The sequence below is a fragment of the Schistocerca piceifrons genome, chromosome 5 (genome assembly GCF_021461385.2).
Source record: "Schistocerca piceifrons isolate TAMUIC-IGC-003096 chromosome 5, iqSchPice1.1, whole genome shotgun sequence".
Lineage (NCBI taxonomy): Eukaryota > Metazoa > Arthropoda > Insecta > Orthoptera > Acrididae > Schistocerca > Schistocerca piceifrons.
The window spans coordinates 62,051,474-62,075,498 of NC_060142.1; the positions used below are offsets into that span (position 1 = coordinate 62,051,474).

The window sequence follows — 24,025 nt, forward strand, 5'->3', positions numbered from 1 at the left end:
ACAGAAGAGGACTGTTGCATAGCCATGAAGTGAGTCTGGAATGTATTACACCAACTCACGATACAAATTAAATAATCACAATAATTTATTCCAAACACATTCCCGCAAACGGCCTAAAATCCACAATACTGTAACTCGTAGACTTGTGAGAGTGAATGTGCCTAGCACTCATGATATTTATGGTAAGGCTCAATTAACTGTACTATATACAATCAAAAAATACTTGGAAATAATTAGATACTAACAATTATTCAGCCTAACTGTCCTGACGCTTTTAATGTGCCTCCACAGGGCATATCATCTGTTTAACATTTTTATGCAGCGACAGCAACTGATATTATTTATATAAGAATATACAGCCTACAGTTGCAGATTAACTTTATCGTTAACCTAGTCTCTAGTCACACGACGAGTCCCATTCAAAGGGCTTAAAGTGAATTTGCTACAGCTTGTTTAATAGAAGTGATAAAACCTTATGGTTATGCATCAAATTTTATAAAGTTGACTTAGGACATGGCTTGTTTTAGGCAAACATTTATATAATATTTTATGTTCTGAAGAAGACGTTATTACTAACGTTGAAACCTAGGTTAACGATAAAGTTAACCTGCAACTGTAGGCTGTATATTCTTATATGCATATCATCTGCTTATGAAGTCCAGTACTGACCCTGCTAAGAGTTAAATCAAGTCATACGTTACCCAGAATGTAAGTAAGCAAGAAACGTCCTCCCTCTCCAGAGGTACCTCTAGAAGTAAAATGAGATTGCCTGCACTATCGAAGATCCCATCTCCATGGCTCTGTAATTGTTCAGCTTTAGAGTTCGGCAAATCAGCCTTCGCGAAACACTCCACCACCTCTCAATTAACATTAATTTTTTTCTTCTGTAAGTATACAATCGATTCGCTGTCTGCTTAGATGGATTCTGGTGAGAACATTTCATTTATTGCTTTGTTGCCACACAGTTCTCTGGTTTTCAAACTTCACCCCGCCCACGCAAGAGGATAGTTGGAGCCCGTAATAGAGGCGTCGAATGAAGAATTCCGACAGCTGGCAGCACTGTTGCTTTTGTGAATGACTCAAATGTATTTGAGTTACTGGATCTGTTACGCACTCATACACTACGTTTACATGCGATGTTTCTTCCGAAATACGAAAACCGAATTTCAGAAACCGTTTTTCGCCGTCGCGTTTACATGTTAAGGTGTGAAATGCATTTGCTAGCCCGGTTACATACGGTGCCTGGAAAACAGCTGTTACAGTTTCTGATTTAGTCAACACAATCGCTAATTCTCTTCAATCATGGTTGTGCACACCCTTTTTTTCCCAACTGTATCGAACAGCGCCGATCGAGGTGTATCAGCGCCCCCTTTCCTCTCGACACCCGAAGCCCGGTCCTACCTGGACTAGACGTGAATCTGTCCTGATTCCATTTTCCTCATCCTTGTTATGTTTAAGTTTTGTACCCTAATGTGGATGACTATACGAGAAGGTTTTGGAGTACGAAGTAGCCGTCTTAGGATGTGTGTTTGGGTGTTGCAGTGGTGAAGCAGAAGTACGAGGTGCAGGTCTACGACGAGTACGTGATCAGCGGCAACACGGCGGTGCTGCGCTGCCAGGTGCCCAGCTACGTGGCCGAGTACGTGATGGTCACCTCGTGGCTGCAGGACGGCGCCGTCAACATCTACCCCAACACCGACACCGGTAAGTTGGCTCCATCTGCTACAGTAGAGACGGTGGAAGGTACCATCTCTGAGGGGTGGCAGTGATGGTGATAGCTCCCAACTGCGAAGTGACAACAGCTGCAGGCGAAAACAATAGCCATTTAAGCTGCGATAACAATGAGACAACACTAGTTAGGTTGAGTGGCGACACTCCGCCGTGTTTTTGTTGTCCACAGCGACAAAAGCATACCAAGCGGCTAGCAAGCTACACTTCTGAGTACTGTATCGAATCAGTGTCAATAGTATTGAATACCACAACTTTAGGAATTTAAAACTCTGCAACGACAAAAGGCAGAGCTAAGCACTCTCTGTCGGCGAATTAAGGGAGCTATAAAGTTTCATTTAGTTGTACATTTGTTCGCTTGAGGCGCTGTTGACTAGGCGTCAGCGTCAGTTGATGCTAAGATGGCGACCGCTCAACAGAAAGCTTTTTGTGTTATTGAGTACGGCAGAAGTGAATCGGCGACAGTTGTTCAGCGTGCATTTCGAACGAAGTATGGTGTTAAACCTCCTGATAGGTGGTGTATTAAACGTTGGTATAAACAGTTTACAGAGAATGGGTGCTTCTGCAAAGGGAAAAGTTCTGGACGGCCGAGAACGAGTGATGAAAATGTAGCACGCATCCAGCAAGCATTTGTTCGCAGCCCAGGAAAATCGACTCGCAGAGCTAGCAGAGAGCTGCAAATTCCACAATCAACTGTATGGAGAGTCCTACGAAAAAGGTTAGTTATGAAACTTTATCGTCTGAAATTGGTTCAAGCATTGTCTGCAGCTGATAAGATTAAAAGAATCGATTTCTGTTATTTTATCCTTACTCAAATGGAAACAGATGAATCTTTCATTTCAAAGATTGTGTTTAGTGATGAAGCAACTTTCCACACTAACGGGAAAGTCAACCGTCACAATGTCTGTATATGGGGCACTGAGAATCCGCAGGAAACAACTCAGTATGAACGTGACTCGCCTAAGGTGAACGTTTTCTGTGCCATTTCAGCCAATAAAGTTTTTGGTCCCTTTTTCTTCGAAGGTGCTACTGTAACTGGACTACAGTATCTGGAGATGTTAGAGAATTGGCTGTTCCCTCAGCTCGAACAAGAAGCACAACAATTCATATTTCAGCAGGATGGAGCGCCACCACATTGGCACTTATCTGTCCGTAACTACCTGATCGTCAACTACCCGAGGCGATGGATCGGCCGCCAGGCAGCCCGTGACAGAGCACTTCATCACTGGCCTCCAAGAAGCCCTGATCTTACCCCCTGCGAATTTTTCTTATGGGGGTATGTTAAGGATATGGTGTTTCGGCCACCTCTCCCAGCCACCATTGATGATTTGAAACGAGAAATAACAGCAGCTATCCAAACTGTTACGCCTGATATGCTACAGAGAGTGTGGAACGAGTTGGAGTATCGGGTTGATATTGCTCGAGTGTCTGGAGGGGGCCATATTGAACATCTCTGAATTGTTTTTGAGTGAAAAGAAAACCTTTTTAAATACTCTTTGTAATGATGTATAACAGAAGGTTATATTATGTTTCTTTCATTAAATACACATTTTTAAAGTTGTGGTATTCTTTTTGAATCACCCTGTATATGGATTAACAGCATGGTTTTTACAATAGGGAGCCAACGTATGTAGTGCCAAAAATCGACAATAACTAAAAAATGATTAAGGACCCTGGGAGGTATGAAACGATACGTTACAGGAGAGCTTATTTGAAATTCTCTTGTGATATATACATAGTTTCTGAAGAATATCGTTTTATTCTGAGAGTAGGAGGAGACCTGACCACTTGCAGAAGAACGTCGTAGATGTAGATAATAACGCGAAGTTTTGTTCGCTACACTTCCAACCAAATCTGTGGATATGGAACGCAGAAAACTTATATGGAAACCAATGCTTACATTATTTAACGTACCAGATAAGCCACGACACCTTTAGCGGAAGAGAAAACCACACAGACGCGATGACAAAACTTCAAAAGCATTAAACTGTTTCCCAACACAAAAGAAACCAATTGTACGATTGTTGCTACATGTGAGCCACAAACGGCTAGAGTTTTCAGCGCATTCGCTTTCGAAGTGAAAGTAATTAGATGTGCCAAAATATAAGAGTATTAGAAAGTCAAGTGAATTCTAAGAATGAGTGAATCATTACAGTCTCTACAAACTTTGTACGAGCCAAGTAAAGTGCCTGTCATAATAATTGAGAGATCCTACCCAATCGTCTAACATAGGGTGCCTAGGAAGCTGTTTTCTCGGATAGCTAGACAACAATCAAGCAAATATTATTAATGTAGTTTATTCAAACAGTGGAAAATCCAGGATGGAACGCAATAATATTATCAAAAGGAAAGTTGCTACTCACCAGATAGCGGAGATGTTGAGTCGCAGATAGGCGCAACAAAAAGCCTCTCACAATTTAAGCTTTCGGCTGGTAAGGCCTTTGGCAACAACAGACGACAGACACATATTGTCGTCTATTGTTGACGAAGGCCTTACCAGCCGAAAGCTTAAATTGTGAGAGGCTTTTTGTAGTGGCTATCTGCGACTCAGCATCTCCGCTATAAGGTGAGTAGCAACTTTCCTTTTCATAATATTGTTACATTCCACAATGAAGTTTATTACAATAAATTATATTGACAATACTTAACTTTTCGTTTCTACGAAGCTGAGTCTCAAGCAAATGGCGACATGAGAATGATCAATGTCCTTCGATGTATGCAATTTCCATGGAAACAACCACACAAGTTCATACGTCGCTGCTATAGAGTTTATATCACAGCTCGTCTTCTCGTGCTTGGCGGAGCGGCGCTCATATTCTCTAATTATAGGGGCCACTCCTGTCGTGGTGTCGTCCAAGGCAGCGTGCTATTGGCTGACGTCGTCTTACAGCCTTCTCTGCGGTACCGTTCAGGCCGACGTGCCGGCGCTTGAAGTTACGGCGGAACAATAACAGACAACTATAGAAAAACATGCTTCTGATGAGTGAAATATGTGTTATTCTCTTGGTTTCAGTGGAGTAACCTGCAATTATGAACAGATTCGAAAATATGTCTTCATGATTAAGTTGTAGTTTATATCACTGAATAAGTAAGATCGGTTGTTTTCTCATTTTTTTTACGATAATTATGTTTCATGGTAATTTACTAATGCATGGAATGCAAGCACATAACAACTATTTCTTAAATTAAGTAGAAAAATAATTAAGAACAAACATTATCGTTACGACGCATGTGACGGCTTTCTCACCAGTGTCGCTCCAACTGTCAAACGATAACCATGTAACCTCCGCACTATATTTTTGTTTCTGTCTGGAATTTACAGAACCTAATATGAACTGAACTCTTAACTGATCTGAATGCAGCTCGACTTTCTATTAAATGCGCAACTGAAGTAAAACAGTTGTCTGGCCCTAATCAAATTTTCCACTTACCTCGCGTCTTGACAATATTGTTGCAGATTTCTCGAAAGCGCAACAGCAAACAGCAGCCAGGCAGCGAATAAGGTAGATTTTTTTTCTAATTGCATATTCAGACTGTTGCATGTGGTAATCATAAACAATGGGTTAGGGATTGTAACTATTTCTGTCAAATCACATTCCAAGACGACGATTTTAGAATGAAATATAGAAATATGTGTTCAAAAAGGCAGAGTAAAACTTCGAGTGATCTTCACACATAACATTAGGTCGAATCACGAGACTGACGTACAAATTTGTGCTCAGGGTGTGTGGGACAACCACGAAAGTGCTGCTGCTGTCATACGAAATCGCACCCCAGACCATAACATCTGGTGTAGGTGCAGTGTGTCTGGCACGCAGACGGGCTGATTACAGGCTTCAATTGGTCTCCTTCTAATCTACAGATGGCCGTCACTGGCAACGAGGCAGAACCAGCTTTCATCAGAAAACACAACACACCTACACGCTGCCCTCCGATGAACTCTTGCTTGACACCACTGAAGACGCTGCAGAATTCCCGCTAGAATTGCTGTGCAGATGCAATACAATGCGACAGCGCCATACGCCGAACACGATGGCCCGCTCTGTCAGTATAGTTCAATTCTTTTATCTTGGCGGCTCGCGCATGCCCGCCCAGACGCGGGAGATTGCTGCGTTGCCAGTTGCACACGACGCACACGCAAGAGAAGCAGCGCCATAGTACAGTATAGTTCGCAAACTTACGTTTAGGGGGGAGCGCGCAGTTTATGAAGTAAAGCCACCACGGCCGCATTAACCCTTTCGCTGTACAGAGACGTGCTCCCCGCATTCCGGGCTGTGCGTGATTTTGTCATCACTGCACTGCTCGCCTGTGCTGACACATGATGTTCCGACTGCTTGACACACTTATCATTCGATTTCGCAAAAACTATTTGGCCCAAAAATTTGATTTTTACACATCTTCTTGACTGATACCTTCCCCCCCATAAATGACTTCATTTTGTTTCGATGTTCAACGCAGTTATTGTGCAGCATTAAATGTAGTAAACCACTGCACGAAATTCTGAAGAGTTTGCAGAGTTAAAAGTCCATAGTGTATACTTTCCGTATGGTCGATTTCAGTTCCCACAATGTTGAGAATGAAATGTGGACAAGATACCTAAATTTCATATAAAATTTACTGTATAACAATATCTCATTTAATTTAAGTACCAGATAGGTGTCGTATGTAATATTGAGAAATATTCCGTCTTTCGCGTCTGTAATAAAAGTTTTATTTACACCAGAATCATTTCGCTTTTTTCTAAAAAGTTCTGATTAAAACAAAGTTGGCGAAGTAGGCCTACACAAAACTGAATTGTGGACGTAATAAAACATAGAAACTAAAATATATTGTCAGTGAGGCACAGTGCGCAAACAATTTGTGTTTGTCACAATGGACAGCAAATACTTGCCAAATCATAGATCAGTCGACGAAAACATTGAATATGATGATGTTGCCAAAGCAGCGAAGCAAAGAATTGCGTCAGACAATCAAGTAGCTCGACACCATACGAGCCAAAATTCTGCTCTAAATAATACTTTTAATACTGTCGCAAAAGAATAAATCTCAATATGAATAATAAAACAGCGACCGTGGAAGAGGAGATATACAAACAAAACAGATAACATGAATATGGTATGTGAGCCTTTTCATTGTTTTTAATTGCTGTGAAAAGAAATATTGTAGGAGAAAATTAGAAAAACCGAAAACTTATTATGATTGTAATGAAGAGACAAAGTACTAGAAATTCCAAAAAATTACATTCAAACGAATAAAATTCATAAAGTAAGACACCTTGTTATTGTTTTTGAATAAAGAAGATATTAAATACCGAACATGGTTTGAACTCAGAACCTTTTGCTTACTAGCCAAACACCTTAACCATTACGCTAACGCAGCTCATCATTGAATAGGACTCCTGGAGGACTCTAAAACATCACGCAAAATACCGACAAACACTGTTGGCATAACTATGAATTACTCACGTTTCATCGAAGTACAATAAGAAATAAACAATTACCGCTGTTCTTTATTGAGGAAAAGTGGTTCGTGAGAATGGTACAAACACCTTTCCTTGCTATCGCCTGAATTAGGAGGCTTATTGCTTGTTTGGTTTAATTAATTAATACAATATGGTATAAAGAATGCTTTTTTCCAAACTTTCTATAAAAGAAAGTCTGCTATAAAGACATTGCTTTTGTTCAGTTACTTTATTTGTGACTGAACGTTTCTAAAACTGAAGACACTCGTCCGTGCTCTGCATTGCAGTAGAGCTCTGGCAACGTCGTTCTCTGTTCATTGGCTGACTGTGTTTTGTGACGTCAGATGCGCAGAACGAACCTAAACTCGGCTGCCGTCGTAAATGACACGCACTATAGTCACATGGCTGTCAGGAGCCGAATCTTCTTGGGGCCGTACATTCTCGTGACCACAGCTGCTAGCTATCATGTACAGAGACTACATTCCTGCAAAGTCTGAAGTAATATCATATAAGGAACATCCAGATTCTTGTAGCCCTATTAAACGACCTCATTCAAATTCAGTGAGGTGCTGATAGTGGCGTCTTAGTCGCCTTAAATGCGTTCTTGACTAAAATCAACTCACCACATCCAATGTCGAAGCTAGCCAACCGTCACATCCATTACAGCGTGTATTAAAGCAAACCTGATTCGCATGCTCATTACAGTGCTACTAGCGCCACTCTTATGCGAATGGCATGAAACTGAAATAGACATCATCTTTCAGATGTAGAAACATGCCTACCATCTTTCACGCTTACCATCTTTCGTTTATGTTGCACAACTCCTCCTTCGTGTAGCAATTTCTTCCATCAGTGAAAACTGTGTTCAAACTGCAGAAAATGAAGATAAGAATAATAATCGAAAACAACAGACGAGCTCATTGTAAAGCTCTCTTCAAAATGCTGGGGATTTTTACAGACTCTCTCCGTGACCACGGAACAAGATCTCGACTGAAATTACATATATCAAGAAAGAATAAACATAAAACACAAAACAGCATTTTCTACCAAGGAATAAAAATGTACAATTAGCTGCCGAAGGAGAGTAAAGGAGTTGCTAAAACAAACTTATTTAAAAAGGCAGTTAAAAAGTACCTGTTAAGAAATACTTTCTGTACTTTGCTGGATTACTTAGATAACACAGAGTAGAGGTTTGGTGAGAAATGTAACACAAATAAATAATAATAATAACGATAATAAAACATTTATCATTCCACATAGCTTTTTCACACTATACTTTTCCTTCCTTTATTCTTCTTTGAAAAAGCTTGCTCCCAAACCTATGCAATTTATAATAGAAATACCTCATCCTATTTCTGAAATCAACCTGTCACTCTTTATAGAAGGACGCTGACTAAGTTTTTCAGGCTAGCAAATGGGAAATTGCAGTAGCATAACGATCCTGATTTCAGCTCATTGTGTATGTAGTGTTATGAAACAATATGTGTAGTGGCTGGGGGTGAGAAATGAATGAACAGGTAGCAGTAGTCTTTTATATTACTATAAGGGACATTCAGAAAGTAATGCAGCAAATTTTTTTTTTTTTCTGAAAGCAGGTTGGTTTTATTCAGGATCCCTATACGCCATATTACTCCCCACTCTTTTGGCTATAAAACTCATTTTTTCAGCAATCTCCATTCAATGCCACAGCCTAACGGCACTTTACTGGGAGGGTCTCTGTGCCCGCATGGTACCTACCAATGTACTCATCAACGTCAGAGCCAACGTCTTGCTGCATTAATAACCTTCACCCCATCCATATACTGCTTCTTGTGGAATGCATCACTTATTGATCCGAACAGATGGAAGTCGGCTGGTGCGAGATATGGGGTGGAAAGAGGATGAGCAAGAACCGTGCGATGAAGTTTTGTGAACTACTCCGGGGTGCGCATACTTGAGACTTCTGTGAGGCTTTGCGTTGTCATAGTGAAGGAGAAATTCGTTTGAATTTTAGTGGTGACGAAAATGCAGAAGCCGTTTCTTCAATTTACTGAGGGTAGCAGGATACACTTCAGAGTTCATCATTGCATCATGAGGGAGGACATTAAGCAAAATAACCCCAAAAGACCGTCGCCATTGCGTTACGAGCTGAGGATGAAGCTTTGAACCTTCACTTCCGTGGAAAGGTGGTATGGCGCCACTCCGTGGATTGCCGTTTTGTTCCCGGTTCAAAGTGGTGAACCAATGTTTCATCGTCTGTAAAGATATTCGACAAAAATTATCATGGTTAGCCTTGAAAGACGCAATAAATTCCGCACAGATAGTCCTTCATTGTTCTTTCTGGTCTTTTGTTAGGCGGCAAGCAACCCCTCAGTTACACATCTTTGAGTACCCCAATTGGTGGATGAGTGTATCAGCACTGTCAGCATAGACCTCCAGCTGAGCAGCGAGATGTTTGACTATGATCCATCGATCACCTCAAATGAGAATGCCCGAACATTTCAACAGTGCAGGAGTCACAGCTGTCACCGGCTGGCCGGTACGCGGCAGATCGGAGAGGTTTGTGCGACAGTGTGGCGATGAAGACAGACACCTTGCCCAATGACTCGCCACGCTTTTGCTCACTGCCAGGTCTCCGTACACATTCCGCAGGTGCCTATGAAAACTTACGATGCTCTGGTTTCCCGCCAAAAGAAACTCAATGACAGCTCTCTGCTTAGAACGGACTCCCGTTGCCGATGCTATTTTGAATGTTTATAGTGCCGCCATTTATCAGAACTTCATGAAACTATATGGGCTGAAGCGGGAATATTTCAACATTTCCGACAGCAAAATCTGCATTTTTCCATGCACAATTGGCCTAGAAAACAAATGTGTTCCATTACTTATTTAAAGTGGCGCGTAAATAACTTATTTGTAAAACGGTATTGTCCACTTGGGATAAATTGAATGAGGCAGCACTGTTTGAGTAGAAAGATGGAAGTTCCAAAATTCTTCCAACCACCATGATTTAGATTTTTCCATTATTTTCCTAAATTACTCTAGGCAAATTCCGAGACAGTTCTGACTATAAGGCTACAGTCGACTAGGCCTTAAATATGTAAATGCCTGTTAGTAGTGGGACAAAGAGAGCACTGCCCCATGTTTCATTGTAACCAAATTTACTCAAAATGGTGGCAGTAGATATAGCAATGTCGCAATGATGCTGTGGCGGGAAGTTCAAATTTAGGTAGTAAGACAGGTTAATTGAGCTACCTCCACTAACCTAACCCCATCACCTCCCCCTCCCCACCCCACCCCCAGAAAATGGCGGAAGTCCAAACTCCATCAGGACAAGGCGGGAAAATAGATCACTTGGGGGCTACCTCCACTAACGTAAGTCATCTGACCGCTACCTCTTCCTTGGAATTGGTGGGAAAAGGACTCAGCCTGTGCTTGGGTGCTGGATTGGATGGACGTAAGTCTTTATTTTGCAGGCAGTCTTTATTTCAACAATTAGAGGCAGTACCTCCATCTAGTGTGTTCACCATGATGTCCAGAGTCCAACTGACCTAGTACACAGTACTGCCACCAGAGGGCACCATCGTCCCTCCCATGACAAAACGTAGCCGCGCGGGATTAGCTGAGTGCTCTAAGGCGCTGCAGTCATGGACTGTGTGGCTGGTTCCGACAGAGGTTCGAGTCCTCCCTCGGGCATAGGTGTGTGTGTTTGCCCTTAGGGTAATTTAGGTTAAGTAGTGTGTAAGCTTAGGGACTGATGACCTTAGCAGTTAAGTCCCATAAGATTTCACACACATTTGAACATTTTTTGACAAAATCTAAGATGGCGGTCTGGAGGGGTAAAATGGCAGTAAAAGGACTCAGCCTTTCTCAGATGCTGGAGAGAGGAAGGTGTGTACTTTATTTATTTCGGAACAATTTATTTAGAGATGGATTTGACATAGTATATTTATTACATTGCTACAAACACTCGCTCTGACGTGCTTGGGGTCACAATACGCAGTTTACAGACCTGCAAACTACTCATCAATAATGCTGTACACTGATATACAGATACGCAAACAACTCATAAATTACCGAAATAATGCAGTACACAGCATACAGACCTGCAAACTACTCGTAAATCACCGAAATAATGCTGTACACTGACGTACAGACAAGCAAACACCTCGTAAATTACCGAAATAATGCAGTACACAGCATACAGACATGCAAAGCAACTCGTAAATTGTCAAAAAATAATGCATGTGTAACGCTAAGCAAACATGCTCACAATGCTTAAACAGCCGAAAATAATGCAGTGCACAAACACTCATTGCCCATAAAAACGCTTTTGAACTATCATCAACCACGACATATCAGAGGCTCCAACATGCACATGCATTGACACCGCTGCGAGCCACCACTGCTGCTGATAGCAGCCAGCAGGTGAAATTCGTGTCTACAGTTAGAGTTCTTCGAGTGTTATAATGATGTCAGAGAACTCCAATGCATGCACGCACCGCCTGCCATCCCCTGACCACTGGACCGCACAGGACGATATTGATGTCACGTGTCTATGTAAATAACAGGCAAGCCCCCCCCCTCTGGACGCGCTATAGAAATCTGTTCTAGAATAACATCAACTGCTTTCTCCATACCAATCCTAATGGGGCAGCCCGTTCATCACTGAATTTACTCATCAAACTGCTGCCAGTGTGAGAGCACCGTCTGCCATTGTTTTCTGCAGATGAAACTTTCAGTGGCAAAAAACTATTTTGTACAGATCGCCATATTGCACTGACATTTAAACCTTGCAAAAGTGACCTACATATCGTCAAATATGGAAAGACTCTTGCGCAATTACACTGCTCTCCCACTGAGGACGGGAGCTTGAATATTAGAGCGTGAAACCGATCTCCAACCCGGCAATACATCACTGCACGTCATGTCGCTGTAGTATCCTGTGCCTTAAAAAATCGCCCCTTTTACATCATTCATATTGATAGACACTTTGTACATATACCGCGAAGACAGACAGCACTTTATATACTCCTCACAGCACTAGATAATTTTCCCGCAGCCGATGGTCACAAGTCACCCGCTTCCGACGCGTGACTAGAGCGCCCTCAGTGGACCAAAGTCACTCTCTGAACTGCTGTACAAAGACAGGCTTGTTTCTAGACCACAGGCCCATATTAAATCTTCTCAAATTTCCACACGATCTCGAAAGCTGTCCAACACATACAAAGTATTAGTTCGCTATTCAGACATCTAGAGGAGAACACAGTTAAGTCAGCTACATTCCTTCATCTCAACAGGTCTCTCCATTCGGACAGCTCCAACCATTAGACAGAAACATGAATTATTCCCGCCACAAGCCACCGGCGCTGCGCAGCACGCACCCCCAGTCAGAGAATCATTCTAGGAAACCGATCACATATATATTTTATAACTGTACTTGCAATTAAATATTATGATCACAGTCTCTGTTGAACGACTTTTAACAATGAGTGAAGTATGTGATATACACCCTGCTGATGGGTGTGGCTCTGGAAATAGAAATATCTGTACAATTCTTACGACTTGACATACTCTTCCCTTTGCTATCACAGTATTCCAGGACCTGGTCCTGGAAGCCATCTGCGACACATGCACATACACAGACATACGGAGAACAGAGCAGACGCTCTGAAAACGTGCAACATGTGGTGTGGAGGCGACTGGATACAATCGAGTACAGTGCTGTCCTGTGCCTCCCGATCAGTGCATTTGCGCTAGGTGTTGCCAGCTGTACTACATTTACAATCAATTTTAGAACACGGAACGAGAGGTAATGTCATGATCGCATGGGTAGAACGGACATAAAATCGATAGAATTGCGAAAAATACGTATCAATTGAGGGAAAACATCGACATGGAAGTGAAGGGAACCAGAGAAACAGTCATTTTTCGTCCGTCGAGGCAGCATTCTACTGTATGCCTATTGAGTTAACAGTCATACATGCGAGTTGACTACTGTATTTGACGCTTTTCAGGGAGACCATCTGCCTCTAAACTTACTTGCATCTGCGTTAAAGGATGACGTAGAGTGGATGGAGTGGTCGATTGAGATGGAATTGTAACAAGGTACGATTTTATAGTAGACTGATGATGCAATCTAGAGTGAGAGAGAGAAAGAAAGAGAGAGGGAGAAGTTGTTGCAGGTCATTTGACCATCTTTTCCTGATGTTCTGTCAGGATGCATCAGTTGCTTGACATAACCCACGTGTTCTGTGTGGGTCTTAGAGCTGTCTGCAAAAAACTGCTATCACAGCTAGACACCCCTAGCACCCTAATGGCTGAGAGTGGGAGTCAATGGTGGTGACATAAAAGCATAACTGAGGAACGTTTGATGCAATTTCAACCAAATGCGTTAGTATCAATACCGAGATTGGGAAAAAATATGGAAACACCGCGAGAAATACATGCTTGAACATATATGCAGATGCTATCCAAGCCTCAGGACACGCTTTTATATTTGACCTCGAACGACCCCTCTGCAACGTCCTCGATACACTGCACCAAGCGAGGTGGCACAGAAAGTTGGTGATTGAAATTTCACGACAAGATTCTCCCACAATGAAAACGCCGTTGATTGCCATCCTAATTCACGTATTATATCTGGTGTACTGTATCCCCTATTTCACGATAATACAAACGACCTACCCTTCTTTGAACTTTTTCGACGTCCTTCGTCAGTCTCATCTTATGCGGATTCACATTCGGAAGGACGAGAGTTCAAACCCGCGTCCGGCCATCCTGATTTAAGTTTCCCGATTTCCCTAAATCACTTCAGGCAAATGCCGGGATGCTTCCTTTGATAGGGCACAGCCGACTTCCTTCCCCATCCTTCCCTAACCCAATGGGACCGATGAACTCCATGTTTGGTCCTATCCCCGAAATCAACTAACCAACACTGCAAGTGTCCGCCGTGGTCAGAACAGTGCTCTGTGTAGCTGAGGCCATTAATATTAAACGAATTCGAACGTAGTCATAATTTTAATGCTTGCGTAACCGAAATGTTTGTTGTTTCAAGAAGCATCGTATCGAAGATTTATACCGAAAAGTGAAAACATGGACAAAAGTCTTTCTTGAGTGTTCGTCATTGAAATGGAGTGCGATGAAAAATAAGAGGACGACGGCTGAAAAAGTCACTGTAGACCTAAATATCGGATTTGTGAACCATGTCAGCACCAAAACAACGCGAAGGGAGCTCTCGGATCTGGGACCTGCAGAGCGAGTTGGAAATCCAGAACCATTCATCAGTGCTGGGAAAACTCGTAACATGAAAACGTGGTGTCGAAGTCATAAAACTTGGGCTATGGAGCAGTAGAAGAATACCGTCTGATCGGATAAATCTTGTTTCAACTGTTTCCAACTCCTGGCTGGGTGTACGCCCCAAGAGAAATATGGCAGGAGTTCGGTGATAATGAGGGCAGCCACATCGTGGTATTCAGTGGACCCCAGGGTTACTCAGGAAGGACGCACTAGAGTCAAGAATTATGTGACTATTTTGGCTGATCAGGTCCATCCCACAGTGCAATGTTTATGCCTCCTTGTTCACAATACTCTCTGCTGTTTCTGATCTACATAAACGACGTAGGAGACAATCTGAGCAGCCGTCTTAGACTGTTTGCAGATGACACTGTCATTTACCGTCTTGTAAAGTCATCAGATGATCAAAACCAACTGCAAAATGATTTAGACAAGATAACTGTATGGTACAAAAAGTGGCAGTTGACTCTAAATAACGAAAAGTGTGAAGTTATCCACACGAATACTAAAAGAAATCCCCTAAGTTTCGGTTACACAATAAATCACACATATCTAAAGTCTGTAAATCCAGCTAAATTCTTAGCGATTACAATTACGGTTAACTTCAGTTGGAACGATCACAAACATAATGTTGTGGGTAAAGCAAACTAACGACAGCACTTTATTAATAGAATACTTAGAAAATGCAACAGATCGACTGAAGAGACTGCGTACACCACGCTTGCCCGCCCTGTTGTGGAGGATTTCTGTGCGGTGTGGGATCCGAATCGGACGAGACTGACGAAGGACGTCGAAAAAGTTCAAAGAGGGCAGGTCGTTTTGTATTATCGCGAAATATGGGATAGAGTGCAACGGACATAATATGTGAATTAGGATGGCAATCAATGGCGTTTTCATTGCAGGAGAATCTTGTCGTGAAATTTCAATCGCCAACTTTCTGTCCCACCCATTTGGCGAGAAATGATAGTTATGATAAAATAAGAGCGATCAGAGCTCGTACAGAAAGATGTAAGTGCTCGCTTTTCCCACGCACTGGCAGAAGAGTGGAACCGTAGAGAAATAGCTTGAACGTGGCTCGATGAACCCTCTGCCACGCACTTAATTGTGAATTGCGGAGTAATCATGTAGATGTGATGTAGAAGGCTCGCATCATCCAGGGCTGGTTTTGTGAGGACGAGGATGAATTGTCGTATCTACTCTCACCAGGTCTCAGTGTTATTGAGCCATAGCGGTCTACTCTGAAGAGAAAGGTGCTCCATCGTTCTCAACCTGCGTCACCGTTACGTGAACTTCTCACTGCTTTGCAGGAGGAATTGTATAACATTCCCTGAAAGCCATAAAGGACCCGTATTTATCCATTCAGAGTCGACTGAAAGCTGTTTTGAATGCCAACGGGTTTTCTACACCTTATTAGGCATGGTAATGTGTTTTTTGGCACTTCCATATTTTTGTCCACCTCCTTTGTGCTATAATATGTGTGAAATATAAATGTGCGTAAAATATACGTGACATACGTACGCGGACGAAGCCGCAGGCAAAAAGCTAGTATGTCATATGCGTAAAGCGCGTTTGGCGGAAACCCTAAACCTGGGGAGGGGGCACAGGGGGATTTGAACCGCCGTAGTCCGAAATAGAGAGTCCATGTCTTAGTTTGTCACTGCGGTACCTCGATGGGTTTTTGTCGTTAAGTTAACAACAAGCACAGTAAATGAGCAGATGACACGCAAGGGCAAACATGTCCACAATTTAAAAAGATGAGATACGGAATAGAACGGCAGGTATACAATTAGCAGAATCTAAATACAATACGCAAATTAAGTGAAATCGAACATGTCCAGCCGGCAGTTGTAACCGAGCGGTTCTAGGCGCTTCAGTCTGGAACCGCGGGCCTGCTTTGGTTGCAGGTTCGAATCCTGTCTCGGGCATGGATGTGTGTGATGTCCTTAGGTTAGTTAGGTTTAAGTAGTTCTACGTCTAGGGAACTGATGACCTCAGATGCTAAGTCCCATAGTGCTTAGAGCCATTTGAACTTCGAACATGCCCCATGATACAAGCCTGTGAAAATACATGGTTCAGAGCAAACACGAACTTGCCCATATACATATTTCGTGCAAAGAAGAACGGCCAACAGGGGACGCTGATCCCAGTCATGTGTTTTCCATTCCACTCAAGGCGAAACGTTCCCGCACAGAGCAGCTGCTACCACCAGTTTGTGCTTCTGCGCTCCCTCGTAATAACATAGCATAGAATTAATAGAATTAATATTAATTATTATTATTACGAAGACACACTTACTAACCTGCAGACCGCATATTCGGTGGAGAAACTTCTACGAAAGGGGCCAACAATCATAATGAAAGAGGAATGTAATGAGGTATACCAGTCAGAGGGTGAAGTAAGAAACCTTAGTGAAGACTGGCGAATGACAGACGTGAAATCCCTATCTATAAGCCTACGAAATTTAGATCACATAAGTGGAATTAGACGAATTATCATGTACAGGCACAAAGCTATGGGAAACACTCATATTGACTTGAAGGCAACTGCATTCTTTAAGTTCCAGCAAGATGTACAAGGATGGAAGTCTTTTAGAAAAGCGCATAGTCATTACAAAACTCTTTTCTTAACCACGAGCTAAGTACTTCTCAGCCAGCCAACCTTAGATGACAAGAACAAAGATGTTGATATTTTCTTGTAAAATATTTCCGGAGAAGACTGGCACAATCGAGAGGACTGATGTTGGTATATGTCCATCATTGACGATATGTCCATGTTATGCAACACAGACGCAGGGAAATTGCTTGTGATTGTGTAGAAGATGCTTCTACTTTATGTCTTTAAGTGCAGCCCTCTCTGAATATCAAAAGTTTGCAATGTGGCTCTAGCCGGTCGTTGTGGCCGAGCGGTTCTAGGCGTTTCAGTCTGGAACCACGCGACCGCTACAGTCACAGGTTCGAATCCTGCCTCGGGCATGGATGTGTGTGCTGTCCTTAGGTTAGTTAGGTTTAAGTAGTTCTAAGTTCTAGGGGACTGATGACCTGAGAAGTTAAGTCCCACAGTGCTCAGAGCCATTTTTTATTTTTTTCAGTGTTGAAAAGCTGCGTTTTGCCTCTGAAGTAGTCAGGGAAGCTGTCAAGAGAATTGTTGTCAGTTTCGTAATTTCGAAGATAAATTGTAGCACCCTAACTAATTTGCAGTATTCATGGCTATCAGACCTACGATAAGATACTTTTTGCTCAGTTTCGAGCTTTTCTTTTTCAATCATTGGATATGCATAGGCGATCAGTACTATTTATGCTGTAGGATATTCGTTTTTAAAACTAGAGAAAAATTTAACAGCTACTAAGTATTTAGTAGAAGAATATCTACGATATTGCACTGCTTGTGTTGTTCAGAAATGCGATGCAACGCTCCTTTGGACCTGCACGCACCATACTTCTGAACAACACAGGCAGTGCAATATCGTAGAAATTCTTGCACTAAGTTTTGGCACTGCACCGACTGCAGCCGTTACGAAATACACGAAATGTGTTCGCTGTTGCGAATATGAACAACCACCAGCTGTATAATAAAATGATGACAGTGAAAATTTGTACCAGACCTGGAGTAGAACCCGGATATCCCACTTATCGCAAGCGGTCACCTTATCACGCTTCACAGACAGACCCAACTTCCATTTTTTTTTTTAATCTCATTTTGTTCATTTTCATTCGTTGTATCTGCTCTGAGCGAGACGTCGAAAGACACCCGTTTCAGTTCGTTGTTGATGCATGAACTCCGTTTTTTTATTACAGGCGGCAGCTTTCCCTCTGACCGAACACGCTGAGCTACAGTGCGGCGTCCATATGTCTTTAACCATGTGTCTACAACCTGTACTCATTCGTCTAGAATGTATATTTCCGTACAGGGTGTGATATTTTAGTTGAAAGTCGCTTGGCACTGTCGGTGAATAAGTTCGATACTGTTGTTCAGAAGTACAATGCAATGTTCCTTCGGACATACACAGCGTAATTCCTACGGCGCGTAGTATGCCTTGCTGGTTAAGTTGGCAGTGAGAGTAATCACAGTATTAGCAGCTCAAATTCCAGCGACCTCTACCAATTGAGTACCGCAGAGGCGATAAGCTAAGTAAATACAGAGTGAGAATTAATGAATTCTACAAAATAAAATCGTCATAACTCCTGAATGGTTTGCGTTAGGGCGTTCAAACTGCACGATTGGCCGCGGAGCATGATAGGAATTAGCATGCACTGTATGCTTTGGTTTAGCGACGAAGCCCACTTTCAGTTGGACGTGTGCATCAGTAAGAAAAATTGGCGCATTTGGGAGGCTGAGAATCCACATTTCGCGATCGAGAATTCTCTCCACCTTTCAACTGGTTACAATGTGATGTGCAATGTCCGTCATGGAATAACTGGTGCGATATCCTTGATGGCACGCTGACTACCGAACGGTACGTGAAGGTTTTGGAAAATGATTTTATCCTCATTTTCCAAAGTGACCCTGATTTCGACAAGATGTGGTTCATGCAAGATGGAGTTTGACCCCATCGAAGCAGGAGAGGAGCACTTTGGGGTCCCAAAGGTCACTGGCAGTCGCCTCGATTGGTCTCCATATTCTGCGGATCTGAAAACATGCAACTCCTTTTTGTGGTGCTATAGGCCTACTAAAGACAAAGTGTATAGCAATAACCCCAAAACAATTGCTGAGCTGAAAACAGCCATTCAGGAGGTCATCGATGTTCCGACACTTCAACGGTTCATGCAGAATTTCGATATTCGTCCGCGCAACATGTCATATCCGGTAATTTCCCAGAATGTTTGCCCAAGGTTACTAAATAATAAGGTTGGGCAGTAAGCGCTCTGCTCTGCCATTGGCTGGCCTAGTGACGTCAGTGTGGAAGCAAGCGCTCACAAGCACACGACACGGCATGTGCGTGTACGTAAAGTTTTTGGCGGAAGATTTTGCTTATACCAGAATTGAGATGTCTAAACTGCTTTTCTGCTGCTAAAATATTACAGTTAAAACTGATGAGTTATATTCTTTCGCAGTTTATGCCTCACACATCGGTAAAATATCAGATCACAACCACACTGACACACACTTGAAATTCGAAACCTTGGCTCAAATAAATCAGAAACTATTCATTTAATCGCATTGAAATGAATTTACTTAAGAGCTCGAAGTTGCACACACTTGTTTGTAAGAACAGCATTCCTTCTTTCTAAAGCCGCTATAGTATTCATCAAAGTAACTTTATCTGTGTCTGAAAAAAAACTGTCATCTGTACATGTGCTCTTATTATCATTATTCTTATTTGGTGACAGCTTTTCCAGAGTTTCCAGAGATCTCTTATGTAGTTCTCGTTTCTTATACCATTTGGTTCTGTCTTCTGTTGCGGGTGACACATTGACAGTCGCACTAATGCACGGCAAATTGCACGAAGGAACTGCATCTGCCTTGAGCATTCTTTTTCGGGGCAAATTAAGCAATTCAGACTGTAAATCCCTTAAGTAATCTGTTTCTGCGAAATGACGAGAACATATTCGAGCATGCGCAACATTTACACTGTCTTTCCTACAACATTTCGACAATCATAGTTTTTGTAATGTTTCATTACGCAGGAAACTGTGATACGTCAGTTCCCTTTGTGCTCCGGTTGTAGGAAAAACAGCCCGTAACAGCACAGCCTGGCATTGTAAAAATTAATTTTCTCACTCACTTGTAGATTCTCCAATAAGAGTTTCACAGGACTAACCATAAATTATAGAGCTGGCGAACACAATGTTGATCCCGCTGTCCACTATCGCTAACTATTTCAGTTCCGAATCAAATATCAATTACAGCAAAAACTGTTAACACTCCCGAATTCCGAATGTTTCTGCTGTTGACTGAGTACCTCAGAAGAAAGAACTCGATCCAAATACTCCTTCAAACACAAAACAACACAAGAAAAACAATCACACACAATTCGAACTGTGTACTGTTTGGCACAGCTGCTTCCACCGTGACGTCATGTGCACAACTGAGAAAACACGTTGCTTTCTGCGCATCGCTTTCTGCGCCACCCTGTGTTTGCCTATCGAAGGCGCGGCGTGCAAACGATATATACCAAACGATCGATTCCAAATCGATCACGCGACTGTAGTGGCGGGCGTTATGATAAGTTATTTGTGAGATGCTAGGAAAACCCAAACGATTTATGACGGTAGTGAGTTGGATGTCTGGTACTGTAGAAATTTCTTCGGCCGATTGCCTCACGTAGAAGAATCTAATTCCATGCTTATGCAAAGTAGAAAATTATTTGAATTTTTGTCGGAAATATGACACTATACCCATATTTTTGCGTGACATTGTCAGAGTCTACCCAGGTTACGGCAAAAAGGGAATGCTTCCCGTAGCACACACATTAAATGGACTTTCTCTTGACGACGACGTCGTCGAGTGAGATAAGAGGTTTCCTTTGTAATTACAACTAATTTAGTAACGCTCTTCTTTTGTCGTTGCTGTAGTGACCACTGTAAACAAGCACATAACGCCCGTCACACATCGCGTGATTTATTTAGAATCGCACGTTCGATATCTATCGTTTGGAGCCCGCGCCTTCGATCGGCAAACATTTTTGGAAATTACCTCATAACCTGAATACGAATATCTGTAATGAAGTTTACATGTTGAATAAAGTGTGTTCACGCAGTAGTTTGTAACGAATTTACGTTTTTTTCTTATAGTTCAATAATTGTCACCCTGTATGCACTTTTATTGAGGATGCCAACTGCACTGCCGGCCGCGGTGGCCGTGCGGTTCTAGGCACTTCAGTCCAGAACCGCGTGACTGCTACGGTCGCAGGTTCGAATCCTGCCTCGGGCATTGATGTGTGTGATGTCATTAGGTTAGTTAGGTTTAAGTAGTTCTAAGTTCTAGGGGACTGATGTCCTCCCATTTTTGAACCAACTGCACTGGCACAAAGGCAATACACCTGGGCCAGCTTATTTATTAATACGTAAGCAGAATAACAGTTCCAAATAACAGTGCATTCCGTTCATAAGGCTCCAATAATTTAAAAGGTGAATTAGTTTTCTGACAAAAATATAGCTTAATGCGTGAAATCCAACTATAGTGTATTGTAAATGTTTATAAAATATGTTACTTACAATGCGTGCATGGAAAATGTGTGTTTCAAGCCACGATGACAATACACTCAATTCGTCGGACATTAGGGCTGTCTGTCCTAGTGAACACAGAAGGCAAACGGCTCGGCAACTTCGTAGGAGCATGTATAATTTGTAGCATTTCTATTTTCCTGCATTTATGAGATTCAGAAAATTCATGTTCCTCCAACATAAACTACCTCAGAAAAATTGTGATGAACAATCTGGATGACTGGTTTGCAAACTCGGATTGCCCTGCATATAAGATATCTGCATTCATTAAACATACCTGCTTATGCAAACTGATGTTATGCGTCCGCAGAAAGGTGGAACAGATTTGCTGCCTGTATTTTGTGTGCCAAGGATTGGCAGAAATTAGTGCCGGCTGATGGCTTACATTTTGACTGCCATCGCTGCTCCATGCTGTTACTGCATGTCACGGTTTTCTTAAGATTATGCCGAGTGGGGCCAGAAACACTCGTCTTGCTCGCCATTCGTCTCTTCTCAAACTGATACTAAGCAACGGTGTGGGCCGTTGGAGGGACCACTGTATTGTTGAGAATTGCGTCACATCGAGATTTATGCTTCACAGATTTGTACCATGCAATTAAAGAAACTACCCACCGATAGTTGCAGGGGTATAAGTGGGCACTGACATCTGCGACAATGTTCCCGAGGATAATGTACCCCTGGCATCTCAAGAAAAGAAATAAAGAAAATTTAAAATTGGAACGTTAAGTGGAAAAATTAGTAAACTCCATCAGTCAAGATACGTCCCCCGCTATGTTTAAAATAATCAAAGATACGAGAGGCATTCAGTAAGTAATGCCACACATTTTTTTCTGAAAGCGAGTTGGTTTTATTCCAGTACACCATATACCATACTATTCCCCACTGGTTTGGCTAGGAAACTCAATTTCTCAACACAATCTCTGTTCAACGCGATGGCCTCCGCCACCTTACTGGGAAGGCCTGTATGCCCACATGGCATCATCCTACTGACCGACGTTGGAGCCAACGTCTTGCTACAAGAGTAACCTCTACGTCATCAGCGTACTGCTTTCCACTGAGTGCATCCTTCGTTACGCCAAAAAAATGAAAGCCGAATGGTCTTCGGTTAAGAGGCGAGAAACCTGGTGAGCATGCACTGTTGAGTACCCCTACTGGTGGACGAGTGTCAGCTGTATCAACTGAGCCGTCCAGTTGTGCAACGAGGTGTTATGTGATCCATCGGCCACCTTGAATGAGAGTGTCCGCACGTTCCAACATTGCAGGCGTCACAGGCCGGCACACAGAAGACTGCACAGGTTTATGTGACCTTGTTACGATGGTGACAGACGCCTCGCCCAATGTCTCATCATGCTTTTGTGCTGAGTCTTCGTAGACACTAGTGCCTATGAATATCTGCTATGCCCTGGCCTTCTGCCAAAAGAAACTCAGTGACAGCTCTCTGCTTGTAACAACACCTCCGTTACTAACACCATTTCGAATGTTAGATATAGTGCCGATACCTATCGGAACCTCATGAGACCATAGGGGCTGAAGGGGGAATATTCCATGGCGTCGCACATCCAATTCCTAATTTCTTAACCCGAAATTGGCCGAGAAAAAAAAATGTGCTGCAGCTTTTACTGAACACTCCTCGTACTTCTGGAAATCATGTGAGAATCATTTGCCTCCGTTAAATCAGGTAAAGATAAGTCCCTAACGTCAGTTAATGGAATCTATAGAACAATAGGGACATAATGTGAGTTTTGACCAAATCCATGCAGAGCGTTCATCAAAGGTGACGTATACAATGATGTGAAAAAAATAATCGAGTCACCATTTGAATCTATTCTTTAAAAATATTGCACATGTTAAGAGGGCAATCAAATATCACCCTGTATTTCGAAACAGGTGGGGCGGACATCTACAGATATTCTTTGTCTCAACGTGCTGCAGTAGTGAGAAACAATGTTTTGCTTTGTTGGAAATCCGGTGGGCATGCAGGAAAGGGAGGGAGAAAGAAGCGAATAGCGGTTCTTAGTCATACACTTTCTTCTGATGTCTTTCAGAACAGCTACTCCCATCAGTCACCGCGCTGCGAGTCGACTTCCCCATGCGAGTGACGAATTGCAGCTACCGGTCGCTAGGGCGATAGATCGCTTGGGAAATCACACTTAACGTGGGAAAATCGCAGCGATCGGTCGCTGATCGCATGGAAATCCCAAGCAATCTGATGGATTCTTTCGTGCAGTACAGTTGCCTGGCTGGTTAGCAACGATGTGTAGCATTGTGGGTGTGACTGGTTTGCCTAGTTATAAAGTGTGGTTTGTGTAGCTTTGTTTTGTTTCATTTTGCCCGTGTTTAGTAAGAACTTTACATTAAATTTATAGTTATTCAGTGACCACGAACCATTGTGAGAAGT

General features: G+C 42.5%; 1 protein-coding gene across 1 annotated transcript in view; it reads left to right on the forward strand.

Annotated features, from left to right (window-relative positions):
• The window catches only part of LOC124798734 (Down syndrome cell adhesion molecule-like protein Dscam2), a 444,553-nt gene that overhangs the window by 147,266 nt on the left and 273,262 nt on the right, over window positions 1–24,025 (forward strand). The window contains exon 3 of the mRNA XM_047262262.1: window positions 1,543–1,704. Coding sequence (XP_047118218.1) covers window positions 1,543–1,704 — 162 coding nt within the window. The remainder of the gene's footprint in view (window positions 1–1,542; window positions 1,705–24,025) is intronic.